The 20,248-nt window shown below is 55.5% G+C and overlaps 1 protein-coding gene across 5 annotated transcripts in view; it reads left to right on the top strand.

The window, feature by feature from the left end:
• The first annotated feature begins 254 nt into the window (after positions 1–254).
• Positions 255–20,248, top strand: part of ATG16L2 (autophagy related 16 like 2) — a 41,074-nt gene continuing 21,080 nt past the window's right edge. Inside the window, exons 1-18 of one of the 5 annotated variants that reach the window (XM_003923428.4) lie at positions 258–712; positions 2,514–2,613; positions 3,226–3,325; positions 7,863–7,936; positions 8,247–8,498; positions 8,679–8,744; positions 9,047–9,160; positions 10,246–10,308; positions 10,930–11,038; positions 11,496–11,601; positions 12,363–12,433; positions 12,707–12,778; positions 12,893–13,013; positions 13,361–13,466; positions 14,501–14,650; positions 14,871–14,918; positions 15,023–15,124; positions 15,442–19,997. In XM_003923428.4, the coding sequence (XP_003923477.1) occupies positions 595–712; positions 2,514–2,613; positions 3,226–3,325; positions 7,863–7,936; positions 8,247–8,498; positions 8,679–8,744; positions 9,047–9,160; positions 10,246–10,308; positions 10,930–11,038; positions 11,496–11,601; positions 12,363–12,433; positions 12,707–12,778; positions 12,893–13,013; positions 13,361–13,466; positions 14,501–14,650; positions 14,871–14,918; positions 15,023–15,124; positions 15,442–15,529 (1,860 nt within the window). In that variant the 5' untranslated portion in view covers positions 258–594 and the 3' untranslated portion in view covers positions 15,530–19,997. Of the gene's footprint in view, positions 713–2,513; positions 2,614–3,225; positions 3,326–7,741; positions 7,937–8,246; positions 8,499–8,678; positions 8,745–9,046; positions 9,161–10,245; positions 10,309–10,929; positions 11,039–11,495; positions 11,602–12,362; positions 12,434–12,706; positions 12,779–12,892; positions 13,014–13,360; positions 13,467–14,500; positions 14,651–14,870; positions 14,919–15,022; positions 15,125–15,441; positions 19,998–20,248 lie in introns of those variants that run through there. The other 4 variants (XM_003923429.3, XM_010334301.3, XM_010334302.3 and 1 more) reach the window with 4 other exon arrangements.

Below are 20,248 nucleotides of genomic sequence, written 5' to 3'. Positions count from 1 at the left end.
AGAGTCTCTCTCTCTCCCTCTGGTCAACTCTTATTTCAATCCCTCACAGACCCAACTTTAACGTCATCATCCTCGGAAAGCGGGGATTCCTCCTTCCAGTCTCTGCTTCCTTAGCTCGCTGTCCTGCTGCTGCGCGTCCTCAGCGTCCGCAGACAGCCGGGGGCTGGGGGCCTCCAAGTCCAGCAGGGCGCTCTAACCGGCCCGCGGCGGCGTGGGGCGCGTCAGCGGCTCTCGGACTCGGCCCGGGCGCGGCGGGGTTAAGAGACCCGGGCCTTGAAGGCCCCGCCTCCGGAACGGGCCACTCCGTGGGGGAAGCTGTCCCGAAGGCTCCGACCTCGCTCCCGCTTATAAGCCTCGCAGCCACAGGAGCCCCTGCTTAGGTGAACATTTCGGACGGGCAGCGGCGGTGCAGACCCCGAAGCGGCCTCCCCCAGGGTCGGCATTCGGCCCTCCCAGCCAGAGCGCTCTTGGGACAAGCCGGGGATTCCCCGCCGCCGCCCGCCCCCTGTCGTCACGGAGTCTCCGCGACGTCCAGCCTCGGCCTGGCGCCGTCCCGGGCGGGAGGAGCGCGCCGCGAGGCGGGAGAACGCGGCCATGGCGGGGCCCAGGGTCCCCGGCGCCCCCGCAGCCCGCTGGAAACACCACATCGTGCGGCAGCTGCGGCTTCGGGACCGCACGCAAAAGGCGCTCTTCCTGGAGCTGGTGCCGGCCTGTGAGTGCACCCCGGGGCTGAGAGGATGGCCGCTGAGGGGTCGCGGCTCCGGGCGCGGGGAGAGGGTTTGGCTGGTTCCTCCGCCGGTGACCCGAGTGCGCGGTGCCTAGTGGCTTAAGCCTGTGCGTTACGCCCACTCTGACTGCCAGGACTCCTCCCCTTGCCATCCAGGCTCGGCTTAGAACCTGGACGAACCCCGCCTAGTCCCCCTGCCTTTGTCGCTCAGGACGGGGCCCTGCCTCCCACGAGCTGGGCTTCCTAGGCGTACGTGCGTCCCCAGGTGTTGGTTTTGCAGAGTCTCTTGTGCCTCCCCTCCCAAGCGGTCCCCCGGGTAGGGGCTTGATCAGTGCACTTGGTCCGGGTAGCGCAGTGAAAAAACGCGGGACTTGTCCAGAGCCGCCACTTATTGGCCCATTCGGAGAGGGGTGACACTCGGAACCTCTAAGGAGGAGGCTGTGCATCTCAGGCTCTGCCGCCCACAGGCGACGCTGGCGCAGGCTTATGGAGCACCTCCCCATCAGCCTACCCAGCCTAGGGGACATCAGGGGGCCCCCGAGCTGCGGACGGATGCTGGCTGAGCCCAGGCAAGTCGGACTCGCACAGAATTATTTCTGAGCAGCTGGTCAGGAAAGGGTGTGGGAATTCAAGACGGGTTGAACAGGTGTGCCTGTGTCTCGTGCCTCTGGTCACCTGAGATTGTATGTCTAGGGTTGGAAGTCTAACCACAATCCCAGCGGCTCTCTCACTGGGGAAACTTGGCCAAATCTGCTCTTATCCAGGAAAATTTCTCTGCAAGCTTCCAGGCTGCTGCCTCTCTACCTTCAGGGTTTCGAGGCCAGCCCCCACCTCCAGCAGCCACATTTTTCCACTGCTCAGATGGACAGTGGAACCGTCCAGTTTGAGGGAGGGGTCACCACCCCCCAACTCTTAAGGAGCTGTGAGTCTGAGGGACTGAAGAGACCTAGAGGGCTGAAATCAGACCGAAGTGACGGTCTTGAGGTCTTGGGGAGGTCACATCCCTAAGCCTCAGTCTTTTTACCTGTTAATTGGGTATGGAGACCTTCAGGTTTGCTGGGGGGTGCGGTGCCCTGGGGGCTGAGGTGGAGTTTGTGTGAGAACTAGGCCAGGCCCAGGAGCCTCAGTCAAGGTGACAGGGCACTGGGTATGGGAAGGAAGTTGATGAGGAGGGAGCTAGGCCTGGGCTTACCACCCCACCCTCCCCTGGAACTGGTGAGAAAAGAGGAAGTGACTGTGGATGGGGGAGGGGGTGTGTTCCAGGGTCAAAAGGTCTGCTGGATAATTGCTCAAGGACTTTCTATTCCGGCCTGGGGGTACCTTACACCAGCCCTGGGGAAGTTGGGATTATTTTAAAGTGCAGAGAGCTGGAGCCCATGGAGGGGAAGTGACTTGCCAAAGGCCATTGACAGGTGGAGCTCTGTTTCATCACTTTCTGGGACTAAGCCTTGCTCTGAAGCAGGAATGAATCAACCCCATGCATTTTCCTTCCCTCAGGACCGTCAGTGGGCAGTACCCCACAGTGGTCATCCTTCTGTCCCCGGGAGAGCAGGTCCTGTTCCGGGTGGGCCTGAGGACCTGTGCTATGATGATACTGCTAGGGCTGAAGGTCCTGTAGAGCTGCACAGATGCCCCTCAGGCACAGGGCAGAGGCCAGCCTGACAGAAGCTTCCCCATCGCTAGCGTCTCTGGGCACCTGCAGCCCTCCCAGTCTGAGGGAACTTGCATGCCAGGAGGCTGCTAGGTATCTGTCTCTGCCCCAGGCTCACCCTCTTGTACCCCCCAGATAACCATCTCTTAGAGAAGGCTGAGCTGCTGGACAAGTTCTCAAAGAAGCTGCAGCCGGAGCCAAACAGTGTCACTCCCGCCACCCACCAGGGCCCCTGGTGAGTGTGTGTATGTGTTCGTGTTCACAAAGGGCTGCCTGTGCTGGGGCCCTGCCCCCGCCGCCTGTGCTGGGTTCATTCTCTCTCTAGTGCCTCATCAGCCCCTGGCTGCTGCCCAGGTGTGGTGGGGGTCAGGGAGAGGCAGGCCCTTGGCCTTCCCACAGGCCAGCTGCTTAGAATCTCTTCCCCCTCCACCTTTCTTTGTCCATCTCTCTGCATTTGTCCCATCCCTTCCCCTCCCACCCCTATACTCTTTTCCCCTTCTCAGTCTTTTTCCATTTCCCTGTTCCTTACCTGATGCCGAAAGAACGTGTCTTGTTACCTATTCCAAAGAGGGAGTAAAGATGAGAACCAGGAATGGGCTGTGGCTCAGAGTAGAGACGTGCTTCTTGAGAAGGGTCCTTGGCCAACGCCTAGGGGAATCTTGCAGCAGAGGAGTCATGGACAGCTCATTTCTAGACTTGCCTTTTCCTTTACTAGCTTGGTGGCTTCCATCTTCCCAGGGGGAAGTTAATGGCTCTTGTTTTAGGCTTTTCATGTAGCATCCCTTGGGTGCCTTTGGGCTCTTGGGTAAATCTGGCGATACTGAGCACCACTCTGATTGGTTGGCAGGGAGGAGTCAGGGCCTGACTCAGACCAAGTCCAATCACTGGCCATTCTGAAGGTGAAGTGGCAGGAGGAGGAGGAGGGGCTCCAACTGGACTGTGGTGAGGTAAGTTGGGTAGGGGTTTGAAAATGGGGTGGAGAGATGTGGTCGAAGGGAGCCAGCCAGTGAGGGACACTCCTGTGTTTGCTGCATTCTCTAAGTGCACTGCTGCAAGCATTGAGTGATCCCCAGTGTATGCCAGGGCCTGACTGGAAGCTAGGCAGGGGTCAGAATGCCCCAGGCAGCACAAGATGAAGTGGGCTCCAACAGCAGCTGGAGGGAGTTAGGTGTGCAGGGGCCTGGCAGCCCGTTTTCCCTTCCACATGGTTTAGCCTGCTCTGCTCACTTCTGCATGGCTCACCCCTTGCCCAGCCATCCCCAAGGCCTAGCTCCAGCTGATGCCCAATGTACATTTGCAGACTACAGGAGTAAGGTTCATTTAGCCCACTGGCAGGGTGCAGACCCTCCACCTGACACCACCACCTTCCCTGCCCCCTTGCAACTGTGTCTCTTGGCCTCTCTTTCACCATGCTCTCTTGGTTTCCCTTTCATTTCTGTGGCTGTTGGCTCTGAACTTCCTTTGCTGGCTCCTCTCCCTCCTCCCTATTCTTCTCCCTTCAAATGGGTGTTCTTGGGGCTCACTGACTCCCATGGCCTCAGGGATTTTATCCTTGTCTGTCAACTCTCAGATCTGTCTCTAGCCCAGCCTTCTTTTCTGACCTTCTGACTCTCTTGCTCAGCTGCTTTATGGACATCACATCTAAAATCAGACTCACCATCTCCCCGATAGTAGGGCCCACACCATTTCGAGAGTTGACTCCCTGCTAAGCATTGCCTCAGTTAACCCTTCACAACTTTCTGGTTGCAGAGGAGGAAACTGAGGCTTGGCGAGGTAGAGCCAGGATTTGAGCCCCTCCCACACAAATCACCTTCTGTGCTCTCCATTCTCTCAACAACTGTTGATGATTGCTATATCAAAGGAACAGGAAATGCAGCAGTAAACAAGACCTGACCCCATGGGGCTTCCAGTCCTCTGAAGAAGACTGTGATAGCAAAGTAAATACATCCAATCACAGCATGGCAGGTCACCTGCCCAACAGAAGTGTGGGCATAGGTATGGATTCATTTGAGAACCTCTCCCTAGAGCTGCTCTTATAGGTCCAATTTGATATTTGTTTGAGAGGATTCTCAAACATCTGAGCCTCCCCGTTCTGCCTTCTGGGCTGTGTGCTCCCCAAGCCCTGAGATGTCTTGGTTTGCCTTCAAGGCAAACCTACATCCTTCGGGCCTTTGTCCACAGTCCATACTAATGACTATTTGTAGACTAAGCGATGAATGAGGTAGGCCGTTCCTGTGACTGCCCCCAGTGGTTCTCTTACATGCTGGAAACCCAGGGGCACCTCTGACTCCTCCTAGTCCTCCATCCTGAGCTGGTCACAAGCTCATGTTGACTCTACCTCCAAATCCATCAGTGTCCCTATGTTTCATGTATCATATCTGACCTGGTACAAGTAACCTTCATCCTACCCTGAAATACTCCTTCAGCACTCCCTGTCCCTTCTCCGTACAGCTTTCAGAGTGACATATTTTAATTAAAAAAATGATATCCATTAGAGACAAACAATACACAAAACATGCTTGTAAGCAAGTCAAAGAGAACAGAAGCCCACAGAGCAAAAATTAAAAGCCCGTCTTCCACCTATCCCCATGGTCAGCGTGCTGTAGATCTTCCAAAGCTCCTATCGTGGCTCCCCTGTTGAGGTCTCCAGCCTATTGTTGCTTCTCCTGCCACTCTCATCTCTGAGCTCACGGCTCCCTTTGCCTGAGATACTTTCCTGCACCCCAGCACTCCTTCCCTGGATGTATACCAGCCAGTACCCAGTGGATGGGCCAGTGGATGGGGGCAGTGGAGAAGCTTTTTCTTTCCTTTTAAAAAATTTCCTTTAGTAGTTCCACACATCACAAGCATTTATTATTATTACTTTATTTGTTTATTTTTATTTTATTTTTTATTTTTTATTTTTGAGACGGAGTCTCACTCTTGTTACCCAGGCTGGAGTGCAATGGTGCGATCTCGGCTCACAGCAACCTCCGCCTCCTGGGTTCAGGCGATTCTCCTGCCTCAGCCTCCTGCCTAGCTGGGATTACAGGCACGAGCCACCATGCGCAGCTAATTTTTTGTATTTTTAGTAGAGACGGGGTTTCACCATATTGACCAGGATGGTCTCGATCTCTTGACCTCATGATCCACCCGCCTCGGCCTCCCAAAGTGCTGGGATTACAGGCTTGAGCCACCGCGCCCGGCTATTTGTTTATTTTTGAGATGGAGTCTTGCTCTGTTGCCCAGGCTGGAGTGCCAGTGGCGTGATCTCAGCTTACTGCAACCTCCACCTTCTGGGTTCAAGTGATTCTCCTGCCTCAACATCCTGGAGTAGCTGAGGATTACAGGTGTGCGCCACCACGCCTGGCTAATTTTTGTATTTTTAGTAGACATGGGGTTTCACCATGTTGGTCAGGCTGCTCTTGAACTGCTGATGTTGTGATCCGCCCACCTAAGCCTCCCAAAGTGCTGGGATTACAAGCATGAGCCACTGCACCCGGCCAACTTTTTATTTTAAAATAATTATAGATTCACAGGAAGTTGCAAGGATAGTCCAGAGAGTTCCTGTGTCCCCTTCCCCCAGTGTCTCCCACTGGCTACATCTTACATAACTATAGAACCCACAACCAGGAAACTGGGATTGGTAAGAAGTGTGTATATGTCCTTTGTCATTTTATCACATGTAAATTTGTATAACTGTCAAGATATGGCACTGTTTCACCACTACAAAGATCTCTTTCTTGCTACCCTTTTTTAGTCACATTCACCCCTCTCTCCCCTAGTTACCCCTGGCAACTGCTAATCTGTTTTCCATCGCTACCACTTGAATTTTGAAAGGCATACAGGGAGCTGTGGTGGCTCAGTTCTGTTGTCCTGGAGCATGAGGAGGCTAGGCATTTGAGGTCAGCCTGGGCAACATAGAAACCTCTCATCCATTAAAAAAAAAAAAAAAAAAAAAAGGGCTGGGTACAGTGGCTCACGCCTGTAATCCCAGCACTTTGGGAGGCTGAGGTGGGTGGATCACAAAGTCAGGAGTTCAAGACCAGCCTGGCCAACATAGTGAAACCCCATCTCTACTAAAAATACAAAAAATTAGCCAGGCGTGGTGGTGTGTGCCTGTAATCCGAGCTACTCAGGATGCTGAGGCAGGAGAATCACATGAACCCGGGAGGCGGAGGTCGCAGTGAATTGATATCAAACCATTGCACTCCAGCCTGGGCAACAGTATGAGACTCTGTCTCAAAAAAAAAAAAAAAGGTATACAATAAACTATTGAATAGCGTAACACAACCTAAATGAAAGCAAATGACAAGTGAAAAAGTGGAGGTGTTTAGCAGATTGCTCAGTGGTGAAAATAATTATGTTATAAATGGGGCCAACTATGAATAAAGGTGCCTCACCCCGCATGTGCAGGTTCCCTCTCCACAGATTCACTCACATAGGGTGTCATGTCAGTGCAGGTGGCAGCACCAGCCTTGGTCCTCAGTCTGTCCTCACTAGGCCCACGTGAAAAGAACACAGGAAGATTAGCAACAAGAGTCCCCAGGCCTGGTCCGGACCAGAGGCGCCTCTGGCCCACATGTTCTCTTGCCACCCTGGTGGGAGCTGCCTTGCCTGGGGTCTGTCTCTCCCATCGACCCTGCTTGGCTCTGGGTCGAAGGCATGTCGAGTGAGGCAGGGGTGCAGATGAAATGGCCCTGGGCTGCCAGGCTGCTCCCGTATTGAGAGGAGAGGTCCTGGGCTGCCAGGCTGCTTCCGTATTGAGTCTGGACCCTGGCTCCCCCAGTTCATGCCTGATCTTAGCGTTATTTGCCTCTGCGCTGGGCTTCTCGCTGCTGAGACCTGTGCTTGGGCAGGCCTGGGTTGGACGAGGCCAGGAAGCCAACTGGGAGGAGTGGGGAACAGAACTCACATCGCCTGACCAGTGCTTTGCCTGGAGGCTGATGCAGTTCGGTGGCTTGGGCTCAAATCTCTTAGCTACCTGACTTTAGGCAAGACACTTAAATCTCTCTGTCGTTGTCCTAGTCTGCGAAGGGAGAGTGGCAGTGCCAGCCTCCTGGTGTGGTGAGGAGGGAAGAAGTGTGTAGCTGCTGGGGGCATCACGGCGCCCGAGCGCCGGATGGGCATTTGCCAGCCGCCGCGCTGGGAGTCCTCGCAGTGATTCTGCATGGCGCTGGGAGCGGAGCGCTGGCTTCCCACTCTTCAGGCGAGGCAGTGGAGGGGTTGCTCTTGCCAGAGAGGTTCCCAGTAGGGTAGCAGAGAAATGAAGCGGCACTGCGAGGATTGAGACCCAGGGCAGAATCCAGAGCACGAGGCCCTTCCACTGCTCCACAAACAGCAGCGCATCCCTGTGCAAGGTCCCAAACCTGTGTGGGGCTCAGCTTTCTTTTCAGGACGGGGGCGGCAGGGGAGCAGCCGACTGTCCCTTAGCGCCTTTGGCCCGGGAGGGACTGAAGGCCTGGAGAGGCCTCAGCGCCGCGGTGCCCACCTGTCCGCCCCCAGATGGCCTACCAGGTGGTGGAGAAGAGCGCGGCCCTGGGAGCCCTGGAGTCGGAGCTGCAGGAGCGGCGAAGCAGGTGAGATGCGGGCGCGGATGGGAGGGACCGCGCCCACTTCAGGGAGGCCCGGGGCCAACTATGTCGAAGGCAGGGGAATGGCACTGGCCAAGAGCTTTCCCCATGTCCTCCCGAACGCCCCCTGAGCCCATCGGTTGGTGCCAGAGAACCGAACGGCAGGGCTCTGAGGGCGAAGGCTTGGGGGAGACATGGCTTAGCCACCCGGCTGGCCCTGTGGCAGGGGCAGGTCTGTCTTGGCTCCAAGGCAGGTTCCCACTGGGCAGTGACGGGGGAGTCTAGGGACCCGCCATCCGCTCTCTCCATCCTTCAGGCTGGCGGCCCTGGAGGCCCGCGTGGTGCAGCTGCGAGAGGCGCGGGCGCAGCAGGCCCGGCAGGTGGAGGAGCAGCGGGCGCAGAACGCCGTGCAGCGGGAAGCCTACGAGGCGCTTCGCGCCCACACCGGGCTCCAGGAGGCGGCACTGCGCAGGCTCCAGGAGGACGCGCGCGACCTGCTGGAGAGGCTTGTGCAGCGCAAGGCCAGCGCCGCCGCTGAGCGCAACTTGCGCAACGAGCGCCGGGAGCGGTGAGGAAGCGGCCCCGCCCCTTCTGAGGAACGGCTCCGCCCCTGCAGGGAGGAATCGGGACTCCCAGTTGTCTGGAAGGGAGGAGGGCCGCAGCCGCCCCCTGGGGGAAGGGACCGGGTCGCGCCCCGCCTCCGTGCGAGGCGCCGCGCCAGCTCTCAGGACGCTTTTCACTCAATCAGGGCCAAGCAGGTGCGGGTGTCCCAGGAGCTGAAGAAGGCTGCCAAGCGGACCGTGAGCATCAGCGAGTAAGAGGGGGGATGGGCCAGTCCGACCCTTGGGTTCTGCTTCCCATCCCTGCCTGCCAGCGGAGATCCAGGCCGCCGACTGTACTGTGCACAGCCCCGTCCCGCGACCCTCAAGTGGTCGGGGCCCGCGGGACACCTGCGGAGAACCGTGTGGTCTTAGGAGCCTCCGTGCGTGTCCGCTGCACGTGTGCCCACACAGAACTCTCTTCACTGCCAATTCCTGTCTTCACCGTGTCCTGTGCTGGGGAAAGGAGCGGCTGGCTTGGTCCATTGGCCTTTCTGAGCTTCATTACCTCTCCCAGGAGCCCGGACACCCTAGGCGATGTGATGAGGGAGAGAACCGAGACTCTGGCCCTGGCTCCTGAGCCAGAGCCCCTGGAGAGTAAGGCTTGTGAGAAGTGGAAGAGGCCCTTCAGGTGAGGACCCAGGTGACGGTCCCAGAGCTCTAAGCTGAGCCCCAGCCCAGAGGCTGCCAGGGTCTTTCTGTTGGACCTTGGAGTCAGCTCTTGGGTTGGGAGGGGTTTTGAGGAGAGGTCGGAAAGCTCAGACCTTCCAGGACTAGTCTGACATCCATTGGAGCCACTTGGGGTCAGTTCTATCTCACCCCAACCCCTACCCTCAACCCTTTTCCTCCTTCCTGAAATCAGAGTTCTGGGAGTGGGGTGTCAGGCTTGTGAATAGCTATCACCAGGAGGGAATCTGTGGGCTGAGCCCAGCCATGCCAGGTGTGTGTGTGCAGCCATAGGTGTGCAAGCATGTGCATCTGCAGGGACGAGGCACAGGTGTGTACAAGTTTGACTGAGACTGAGTCCATCTGTGTGTGTGAACATATAAGCATGTGTAGATGTGTGTTCACACTGGTAGGACTGGATTGGGCATTAGTCCTTGGGTGCCCCTCTGCAGAGTCTCCCCCATTTTTCTTGATTTGCCTGTTATTGAGACTGCCCTCTCTGGGCCCCATTCCCGAGCCTAATGCCTCTTCTCAGTCTTTCCTTGCAGGTCCCTGGTATCCAGGTCTTGGGGCAGTGAAGAAACCATGGGGGGGGGCATGAGATGCCAGTTCCCAGTGTCCTTGGCAGCCATTCTGGGCCAAGTTATTTGCAGGTCACACCCTCTCCTGGGCATTGCTGAGGTCACCCAGCAAGCTTAGGCTTCCCCCACTCCTATCCCCAGCCTGGGGGAATCTTCAGCACCTCTCCTCCCTGTAGGCCCCAGCTCAGCTTCCCAGGAACTTTTGTTGGTGGATACTTGTAGGGTGAGACGGTTCTTCCCATCATGATGGAGACCTTGGGAGATTTTCATTACCAAATCCATCGCTGCCGTGACCTTCCTCGGACTGGTCTGGGTCACTCTACTCTCCTGGTCTTGGAGAGGTCGAGTTCTTGTCCCAGACTTGAGAGGTTGCGAGCCTCCAGGTCTCTTGACAGTTTGAAGATGATGGACAGCCATTTGTACACATACCAGCCAGTCCCTTAGCACGTCTCTCTCGGTTTTGTCCCAGGTCTGCCTCAGCCACCTCTCTGACGCTGTCCCGCTGTGTGGATGTGGTGAAGGGTCTTCTGGAGTAAGTGTGTGTGTGCCTGTGTGTGCACCCACATATGTTGGGTTCCCCAGTCCAGGCTTGGTCTGTGTCTGTGCCTGTGCCTCAGCCTGTCTGTCCCTGTGGTACACAGCTGTCTGCCTGTGAGTCTGTTGGGTCTTGGAGCCAGGAGCCAGGTGAATGGCCTCAGCCCCAAACCCCTGCTCAGCTGTCTTCCAGGTTCTGTCCTCACAAGGTTCTGTCTTCATCCAGGGTCCTCACAGGGGACCAAGAGCTTCAGCCTGAGGCAGGACAGGAACTCCCACTCAATTGGGAAACATTCTCAGAAATGTCAGGGACTCATTCAGAGTCACAGAGCCCAGCAATGGCAAGACTGGGATTGAAACCTTAGCCCTGAGGTTTCTCTGCACCTACCAACCCTCCCCTGCTCCTGCCTCTGTATGCTCCCCACCCCTTTCCACGCCAATCCCTGGGGTTGAGGCTGGGTTTGGGAATGCACTGGTTGCTCCTTAGGGCTGTATTCTGCCTCCTGCCCTGTCTGCTTCCCATGGTTGATGCCTCAGGGGAGCTGGAGGTTCCCACCTGAGAAGTTCCCACCTAAGAAGGGCTAAATGCCCTCCTGACCCCAACCCACCTTACCCCCAGTTTTAAGAAGAGGAGAGGTCACTCGATTGGGGGAGCCCCTGAGCAACGATACCAGAGCATCCCTATGTGTGTGGCCGCCCGACTTCCTACCCAGGCTCAGGATGTGCTGGTAAGGGAGGAGCTGGGCCACATGGGTGGGGCAGTGGTGATGGAGTACAGCCATGGGGACAGTCCTGGCACGGGGGGTGGTCCCAGGAGGCCAGGGAAGCACGGCTGGGCTCCGCAGCAGGAGCAGGAGGCTGCCTCCCACAGCCTGTGGTGGAAGCCACTCAAGCATATTATGATGTGAGCTTGGGAGGGAGAGAGAGAAGGCTGGGAGGCCAGGAAGTCAGATAGGGGAGTAGGGTAGCATAGCACGAGGCTGCTGCAGGGATCCAGGCAGAGGTGAGAACACCTGGTGGGACTAGGTTTGAAATTCAAATGTGTGGACAGAGACTGGGGATGCAGTATCACATCTGCAGTGGGCTGGGCTGTGTCTACACGAGCACCCATGAGAGAGGGCTTGTGAGCACTCACAGAGGTATGTGCAGGGAGGGCCGGGGCACCAATCTCCCTTTTCCCCACAGGACGCTCACCTCTCTGAGGTCAATGCTGTTCGTTTTGGCCCCAACAGCAGCCTCCTGGCCACTGGAGGGGCTGACCGCCTGATCCACCTCTGGAATATTGTTGGAAGTAAGGAGCCCTCCCCTGCAGGCCAACCCTGTGCTTCTCTCCAAACCCCCTCCTCAGCTCACTCTTTGGTGGACAGAGGTCCTGGATCTCTTTGTTTCCCCATCTAGAACATTCTGTGGGCAGTGACTAGACAATGCCTTGACAAGAGTGAGACTCTGGATTCGCTGCTCTGAAGATGAGTGGAGCCTCCCAGCTCCTAGGGTCCAGATTTGCAGAATAGGGAGGGCTGAGTTCAGATCATCCTTGTTGGGGGTTGGTGGGGGTCCCCTATCATGAGGTCCTACAGGGACAGGCCCTTGAGGAGCTGGTCCCTGAGTCCCCCAGGTGACCCTCTTCTAGCATCACTTGAACTCTCAGAACTTAGCTAAGAGACAAGTATGAACTGTCTTGCCTTGTCTCAACCTCTGTGCTCTATAGAGGGTTGTGTTCTGGGGAATCAGTGCCCGCTCCTGGGGGCCTCCTAGAAAAGGGAAGTCTCTGGCTAGCCTGACCCTGGCTTGCTGCATGACTTACAGAAGTCCCTTCTCCCTGGTCCTCTCTAGGCCTGGTCTGTGAAATGACTAGCTGTCCCTTGGGACCCAGTGCCAGCAGTTAGGGGAGGTGTAGTCTCCAGCCGAGGCTCCCAGACAGACACAGCAATTCTGTCTTCTAACCTGGGGTGGGGAGGGGGCAAGGAGAGATCTTCCCACTGTCAGTCCCAATTCCTCCATTTTGTGAGGTTAGGACCTCATTTCAACTGTCTCTTCTTCTGGTGCCCCCAGGTCGCCTGGAGGCCAACCAGACCCTGGAGGGAGCTGGTGGCAGCATTACCAGTGTGGACTTTGACCCCTCGGTGAGGAACTTTGCCTCAGTGGCATGGGATTGCACCCCTTCCAATCTCCACACTGGGCATTTGAGGGCTCTGGGCCCTGAGGGCACACCATGGATACCCTAGAATCAGCCCTTGGGCTCTTACACAGATCCTCCTCCTTAGGCCAGAGGCTCCTCTGCCTGCCTTGGTGACCTGGGCCATGGGAAGCTCTGGGACAGTCCCTAGCCTCGTTCCCTGGCCTGAAGGATGTTGCCTCTGGCTTAGCACCTCTCACTTCCTCTCCTATTTCTCCAGGGCTACCAGGTTTTAGCAGCAACTTACAACCAGGCTGCCCAGCTCTGGAAGGTGGGGGAGGCACAGTCCAAGGTGAGGCTTGATTGGGGAGGCTGCCTTGGGGGTCAGGGGTCATACTTCAGCACTAGGGGGCCTGTTATGGGGTCTCGGCTGCACTCTTGATATGCATCTGGGGCTGGAGTACAGGAGACACTGTCTGGACACAAGGATAAGGTGACAGCTGCCAAATTCAAGCTAACGAGGCACCAGGCAGTGACGGGGAGCCGCGACCGGACAGTGAAGGAGTGGGACCTCGGCCGTGCCTACTGTGAGCCCCAGCCCCACCTCCCCTCCCCATCAGCCAGAAGCCCCAGGCCAGGGCACAAGGGACCTCGTCTGCTTTCTGGGAGTGGCTCTGAGATTCACAGGCATTTGGGGATAAAACCTCTCAAGGCCCTTCTCTATCTCCCAGTGGTGTTTTCTGCCCTGTTTCTTGGTGACCTTAGGCTGTGGGTAGGAAAAAGATGTGGGTGAGCCCTGGGCTGGGAAGCAGAAGACCTGGGTTCTAGTTTTGGGAGGACACTGTGTTCTGGGCCTCAGCTTCTCCATCTGTCCTGTGGGCTGGCTCCCGACGACCTTCCTCTGAGGCCCTGGGGTCTGCTGCTTGGTCTCCAGGCTCCAGGACCATCAATGTCCTTTCCTACTGTAATGACGTGGTGTGTGGGGACCATATCATCATTAGTGGCCACAATGACCAGAAGATCCGGTTCTGGGACAGCAGGTGACAGGTGCAGGCTGGGGGAGGACTGGGGGAGGCCTGGGGACAGGGCTCCTAAGTTCTTGTTCCCTTCTCTGGTCATGGCAGGAATCTTGGTGGCACTATGGGCAGGCAAGGTTGTGGGGCTGGCACTGCCGGCTGGTGCCACTCAGCTGGGCTCAGCTGCCCAGGAGGCTGTGCCATTGTCTTCATGGCTCTTGGTCCAATGCTGGACTCCACCTGGATCTTGCAACCAAGATGGAGATGCACCGTTTTCCATTTAGTTACCACTTTTACATCAAGAGAAAAAAAACTCTTTTAGTTGTTTTTTAAACCAAAGACCCTAACTTTGGGCTTGAATTGTTTGTAAAAGCAAAGCTAGAGGCCAGGTACAGTGGCTCATGCCTGTAATCCCAGCACTTTGGGAGGCCGAGGCTTGTGGATCACCTGAGGTCAGGAGTTCGAGACCAGCCTGGCCAAAATGGTAAAACCGTATCTCTACTAAAAATAGTAGCCAGGCATGGTGGCAGATGCCTGTAATCCCAGCTACTTGTGAGGCTGAGGCAGGAGAATCACTTGAACCCAGGAGGCAGAGGTTACAATATAGTGAGCCAAGATTGCGCCACTGCACTCCAGCTTGGACAACAGAGCGAGGCTCTGTCTCAGAAGTAAAAAAAAAAAAAAGCAAAGCTAGAGCCAATACTAGGCCTGCCTCAAACCTTTACTCACGGATCTGCAGCTATTATTGTTTGCAACTCTTCTTTCTCTCTCGTATTTTTTTAAAGACAGACTTCACTGCTCAGAAGATAAGGCACTTATTTTAGTGACCCAAGGGTTTCAAGGGCTCCAGCTTTCAAAGTCTAAGTTCCTCGATGGAGGCAGCTGGCTGCAGTGGGGCGAAGGGAAATGAGTCACTGGCAGCCTTTGCTCCAGTGATCCGAGGTCCTGGGGTTTCTCTGGACATGGTTTGCTGGGAAGGCTGCTGTGCCTGGCCCTTTCCTGTCAGGAGTGGCCTGGCTAGGCTGTTCCTTATCCCTGTCTCTGTCCTTGTTCTTCAGGGGGCCCCACTGCACCCAGGTCATCCCTGTGCAGGGCCGGGTCACCTCCTTGAGCCTCAGCCACGACCAGCTACACCTGCTCAGCTGTTCCCGAGACGACACACTCAAGGTCATCGACCTGCGTGTCAGCAACATCCGCCAGGTGTTCAGGTACCAGCCTTGTGCTTGCTGACCCTGTGGCCTTTGCTTGGACAGCTGAGCCTCTCTTCTCCTCTAATAGGCCCTCTTGGACCCCTCCCTGGAGGTCCATCTAGACCAGGTCCTACTGAGGTACCAAATCCTTTGAGAGAGAGGAAGCTCTGGAAGCTCCCTGCAGAGGGCAGAGACCAGTGGTTACCTCTGTTCTGACCCCAGCCCTGTCTGTCCTCAGGGCTGATGGCTTCAAGTGTGGTTCTGACTGGACCAAAGCTGTGTTCAGGTATGTTTGGGAGAGCACATGCCTATGCCCAAGTGTGTCCTGCCGGACCGTGTGTGTGCCCTCCCCTCTAACCCTCTTTTTTTGCTCTGCTGTGGCCACTATAGCCCGGACAGAAGCTATGCACTGGCAGGCTCCTGCGATGGGGCCCTTTACATCTGGGATGTGGACACTGGGAAACTGGAGAGCAGACTTCAGGGACCCCATTGGTGAGCATGGCCTCCCCCCGGCCACCTGCCTGGCCCCAGTCCTGCCAGGCCGATTCCAGGTTCTGACATACTCGGGACCGGGAGTCCCCAGCCCTTGTCCCTCCACTTTCCAGCTGACCAGAGCCCTTTGCAGTTCACAAGGTACTTTCCACATGCACTGGGTCTGTCCTCTCTACAGCCCTGTGAGCTCACTTTACAGATGAGGAAAAAGGCTCAAGAGAGGGCCTCAAACTGCTCAGGTCCAGCAGCAGGGGCACAGCCAGGTTGCAGGTGCAGTTCCTGAAGCCCCCCTGAAGCCTGCCCCTCCCTTTCCCCAGCACTGCTGTCAACGCCGTGGCCTGGTGCTACTCCGGGAGCCACGTGGTGAGCGTGGACCAGGGCAGGAAGATTGTGCTCTGGCACTAGGGCCACGACTTCCCTGCCTGAGCTGGAGCTCTTGCCTGAAGCCTGAAGCTTCCCTCGGCACACAGGGTTCCTGAGCCAGTGGGGCTGGGATTGGGACTGGGGATGGCCTTGGGATTTAATGGGGAAGAAGGCCTGGCAGGACCTAGCCTGTTTGCTTAAAAATGAAGTATGCATTGGGGTATTACAGTAGTTTTTCTTTGTATTTTTATCTCCTCACTTTTTCCCCCAAAGTAGAAAAATTTTATAGCTAAACTGCATCTGCCTGCCTCTTTGCAGCATTCATGGTACAAAGACCTTTGGGCTAGTGGACTCTGGAAGATCCAGGCTTGGCCCCCTTCCTCTTTCCATATAAAGCTGGGGCAGCTAGCCCAGCCTCTGCCTGGGGAGACACGTGCTGCTCAAGTCTAACCACGGAAACAGTAGGAAGGCAGGCCCAGAGGCAGCAAAGAGCCATGGATGTGACTCTTGGTTCAGCCTGATCCTGAAGCCAGAGCAACATGTTGGGCCCACCTGCTTCAGGGACTCAGAGTAGACTGAAGCTGAGGAAGAGCTTTGAGAGCTCTGAGGAGGGAGCAGGGAGGCAGCCCAGAGGGGTCCTGGGGGGGAAGAAAAACCCAGGTAGTGGTATCAAAGTCCTTGGTACACAGGGTCTCCCTTAGACTGTATCTCCGTTCTTCCTCTAAAGATAGAGTCCAGGGTGGGGCAGAGCAGGGTCTCTGTATGTCTGTGCCTGGGAGAGGGCATCTGTGGGCCAGACCTGGGCCTGGGGCTTTGCTTATAAGGCAGAGCCCACAGGGCAGAGTTGGGGCAAACCAACTTTCTTCACCAACCTAGGGCTGGCTACAGGCCTGTGGAGACAGTGTTGGTTAAATGTCAATACCTATACTCCGCTGACTCCCAGACCACTCACTACTCCTGGCCCAGCTGCCTCCTGGCCATCATCTCCCGTGCAAGTGACCTGTTCCTCCTGCACCGTATCCCTGGGACCTTGTGCTACCGGATCTAGCACCCCTCCATCCCTCCTGCCACCGTGGGCCACCGTCTAGACCTGCAGCCTTTCCATCCAACCCTTTCCTTTACTATGGCCAGAGCAACTTTTTGTCGCTTTTAAGACACAAAAAAGCTCACTGCAGCCTCAAACTCCTGCAGCCCCAAACCCCTGGGTTTAAGCAGTCCTCCCACCTGATCCTCCCAAAGGGCTGGGATTACAGGAGCACACCACCATGCTAGGGTCAAGAGTGACTTTCTAGGGTTATCACAAGTCCAGTCCTTTGGAGTTCCCCTGCTGCCTTCAGAGACCACCCCCAACCCCAGCATGAAACTTGGAGCCCTTTGGATGTGACCCTGCTGGCTTCTCAGCTGCATCTTCATTTCCTTGCTATTCACACATTCATTACTCATTTAGAGATGAGGTCTACTGTGTTGTCCAGGCTGGTCTCATTCCTGTGCTTAAGTGATCCTCCTGCCTTAGCTTCCCGAGTAGCTGGGCCTACAGGTGCTTGCCACCATGCCTATTTCCTTGCTATTGTGAGTGCATCTCAGACATGCTTTTCTGTCTTCCCAGAATGTTCTCCTTCCCTCCCAGCCCCAAATTCAAATTTTTCTCTCAGGATCCCCCTTCCCTCACCTGCCAGGCTGGGTAGAGGCCGCCTCTGTCCCTGAGCTCCTTTCGTATTTGCCTCCCTCCATTTTAAGACAAGAAACTCTTGGGAGAGGCCAGGATGGGAACAGATTCCCTGGGATCAGGCCTGGCACAAAGAACACCTCAGGGAATGTTTATTAAGTGGTTAAATTCTGTTATTCAGGCAGGATGCAGTGGCTGTTGCCTGTAATCGCAGCACTTTGGGAGGCTGAGGAGGGTGAATCACCTGAAGTCAGGAGTTTGAGACCAGCCTGACCAACACAGTGAAACCCTATCTCTACTAAAAATACAAAATTAGCTGGCCATGGTGGTGCATGCCTATAATCTCAGCTACTTGGGAGGCTGAGGCAGGAGAATCGCTGAAACCTGGGAGGAGGAGGTTGCAGTGAGCCGAGAATGTGTCATTGCACTCCAGCCTAGGCAACAAGACAGAAACTCCGTAACAACAACAACATTCTCTTATTCAAGGACTCAGCCAATCTAACAGTCTAATAAGTCTTGGGTTCCAACATTCTTTGACACTAGGACTCCTACCCTGCCCCAGCCCTCATGTTCTGGCTCCCAGCAGCCACCAGGGGTCACCAGCTGCCTAGTCTACTGTGGCCATTCCCGTCTCCAGGGACACGCGGCTGGGGAGACAGACACTCTGGCAGCCACCGCGACTGAGCCCTTAGGAGGTGCCAGGCCCCACCCTGCACCCTTTCTGCAGTGTTATTTGTTTCTCCTAATCACATTGTCATGCAGATACCATGTTTCCCAGGTGAGAAAACAGCTTGGAGAGGCCACACAGCTGGACTGTGGCTGCATTACACACACACTTGGCAGGGCTGCCTGGCATGTCCCCCTCTCCCCCAGGGTGTGCCCCCTGCCTGCCACCTCAGGGGTTGTGGTGTGATGCTAGCCTGTGTCTAACCTGACTCCCCCACTGCATCTTCACCCTTTTCTGTTCTGGGTCCTGACCTGGATGGTTGGTGTCCTTTGAAGCAAGGGACATGCAGGGACACAGGAATGAAGGAACTTCAATCCTGGGAGGCACTTACCAGCTGTGCCATTGTGTTTCTCCCCCATTTCACAGGGTTGTAGTGGAGACTGTGCTTAGAGAGCCCAGAGGAGGTGCTCAGGAAATGGTCTGACTGATCTCTGGGACAGTGACCTCTCGGCTCCCCCAAAATCTTCCCTTCTACTTTATGGGCGCAATCTTACCACACATGCTGCCACTGTGGGGCGGAGTTGACTCTCTCAGGGAACACATGTTCATCTTAATTTGCTTAGAGGTCCCCGTCCCAGTAGGAGGGGGTGCTTCCTGGAAGAACAAGTCTAGAAGGCCAGACAGGCCAAGGAGTTCCTGGGAATGAGGTAGGCAGGAGGAAGAGGAGCTCACAAACTGAGCAGAGGAGTTCAGAGGGACATGTCAGTAGGAAGGCTGTTCCTCCCTCCAGCATCTTCAGTCCCATCCAGCAGAGGGGTGAAAATAGACGCTGACAGCCCCTCCAGGCTCTCAGCAGTCAGTGCCCAGGTTTTCAGGACTCTGGTGCTTGGGTTGCCTGCCTGAATTTGGGTGCCTAGCTCAAATCTGGAGTGGCCTGCACTCATGGGTATAAAAACTGAGGCCCACAGATAGGGCAACTCCCTTGGATCACAGAGCAGAGCTGGAATAAGAACCCAGGCCTCTGATTCCCGCTTTTCTAAAAATTGGATTCAGGTTCTAAAGAGGGGCTGGCCGGACCTTCTGGAGGCCTAGTCCTAGTTTCTCCAGTTCTGTCTTCCTGGGAGATCTTGGGCAGGTCACTGTGACTTCCAGGCTCTCCCACCTGTGAAACTTCCTGCCCCAAGCCTCCCTAAAGGTGACATGGCTCTTCTGCCCAGCTGTTCTGTAGGCATGAGGACCACAGCCTCTGCTTGCCCTGCCCAATCTCAGGCCTTAGTGAGCCTGAGATCCCCCCGAGGGAGAAATGACAGATGCCCCTATCCTGTGCTCCTGCTGCCCGTTGGTCATCTCTCAGTCCCTGACTTCAGTCTGCTATTTCCGAGTCTCTCCCACCAGATGCAAGCCCCTCAGTGACAAGGGACAGGGCTCCAGAGACCTGAACGTGACCTGAGGCAGCAAATTTGCTGAACTGAATAGAGGTGGTCTCCAGAGAGATCTGACACCATCAGATGTGGACCCATTTGTGAGATTCAGACATACCCATGCTTAGATATAGGCCCTTCCACTGGAGGCACATCCACTCATCACAAATATTTTCAGTTTATCTGTACATTACCCTGTTCCATCCTCTTGGATCTTAGAAGTTTGTACTATCTGCTAGTTCTTACTTTACAGATGAGGAAAGCAGGGTCCAGAAGGTGAAGGGATGAGCCTAAGGTCACAGGTAATCTGAGGTGGCACGGGGACTGGAATAAATCTTTTGGCTGTGCTTTCTCTGTCCCTCACAGGAGCAAGTGGTGAAGGGTGAGTGCTGTGTGCAGTGTAGCCTGTCCCTGAGTTCTTTTCTGTTATGTTTCAACATAAAACAATCCAGGAAAAGGCCAGGCACAGTGGCTCATGCTTGTAATCCCAGCACTTTGGGAGGCTAAGGCAGGTAGATCACCTGAGGTCAGGAGTTTGAAACCAGCCTGGCTAATACGGAGAAATCTGTTTCTACTAAAAATACAAAAAAATGAACCGAGTGTGGTGGCGCATGCCTGTAACCCCAGCTACTTGGGAGGCTGAGGCAGGAGAATCGCTTAAACCCAGGAGGTGGAGGTTGCAGTGAGCCAAAATTACACCATTGCACTCCAGCCTGGGCAACAAGAGAAAAACTTCGTCTCAAAAAAATAAAACAACCATTCCAGGAAAATATTCCCAGACCAGAGCTCTCAGAAACAGACATGGCAAAAGTGTATTTTTTGGCCTCTGGGACTAAGGGAAAATAGTCCAGGAACAAGATGCTCTTTGGCATTCATTTGGTTCTTGGCAGATCAAGCAGTAACATAGCAAACACGGAAGAGTCTAGGAGGATACTTAAAAGTTGTAGAATTTGGGGATAAATTATAACCCTCCCCCTTCTAACCTAAAAGTTACGTAATTTAGTTAT

The sequence above is a fragment of the Saimiri boliviensis genome, chromosome 6 (genome assembly GCF_048565385.1).
Source record: "Saimiri boliviensis isolate mSaiBol1 chromosome 6, mSaiBol1.pri, whole genome shotgun sequence".
NCBI classification, from domain to species: domain Eukaryota; kingdom Metazoa; phylum Chordata; class Mammalia; order Primates; family Cebidae; genus Saimiri; species Saimiri boliviensis.
Note: the sequence above shows the minus strand (reverse complement) of the source record. Positions and strands in the feature narration are given on the sequence as shown.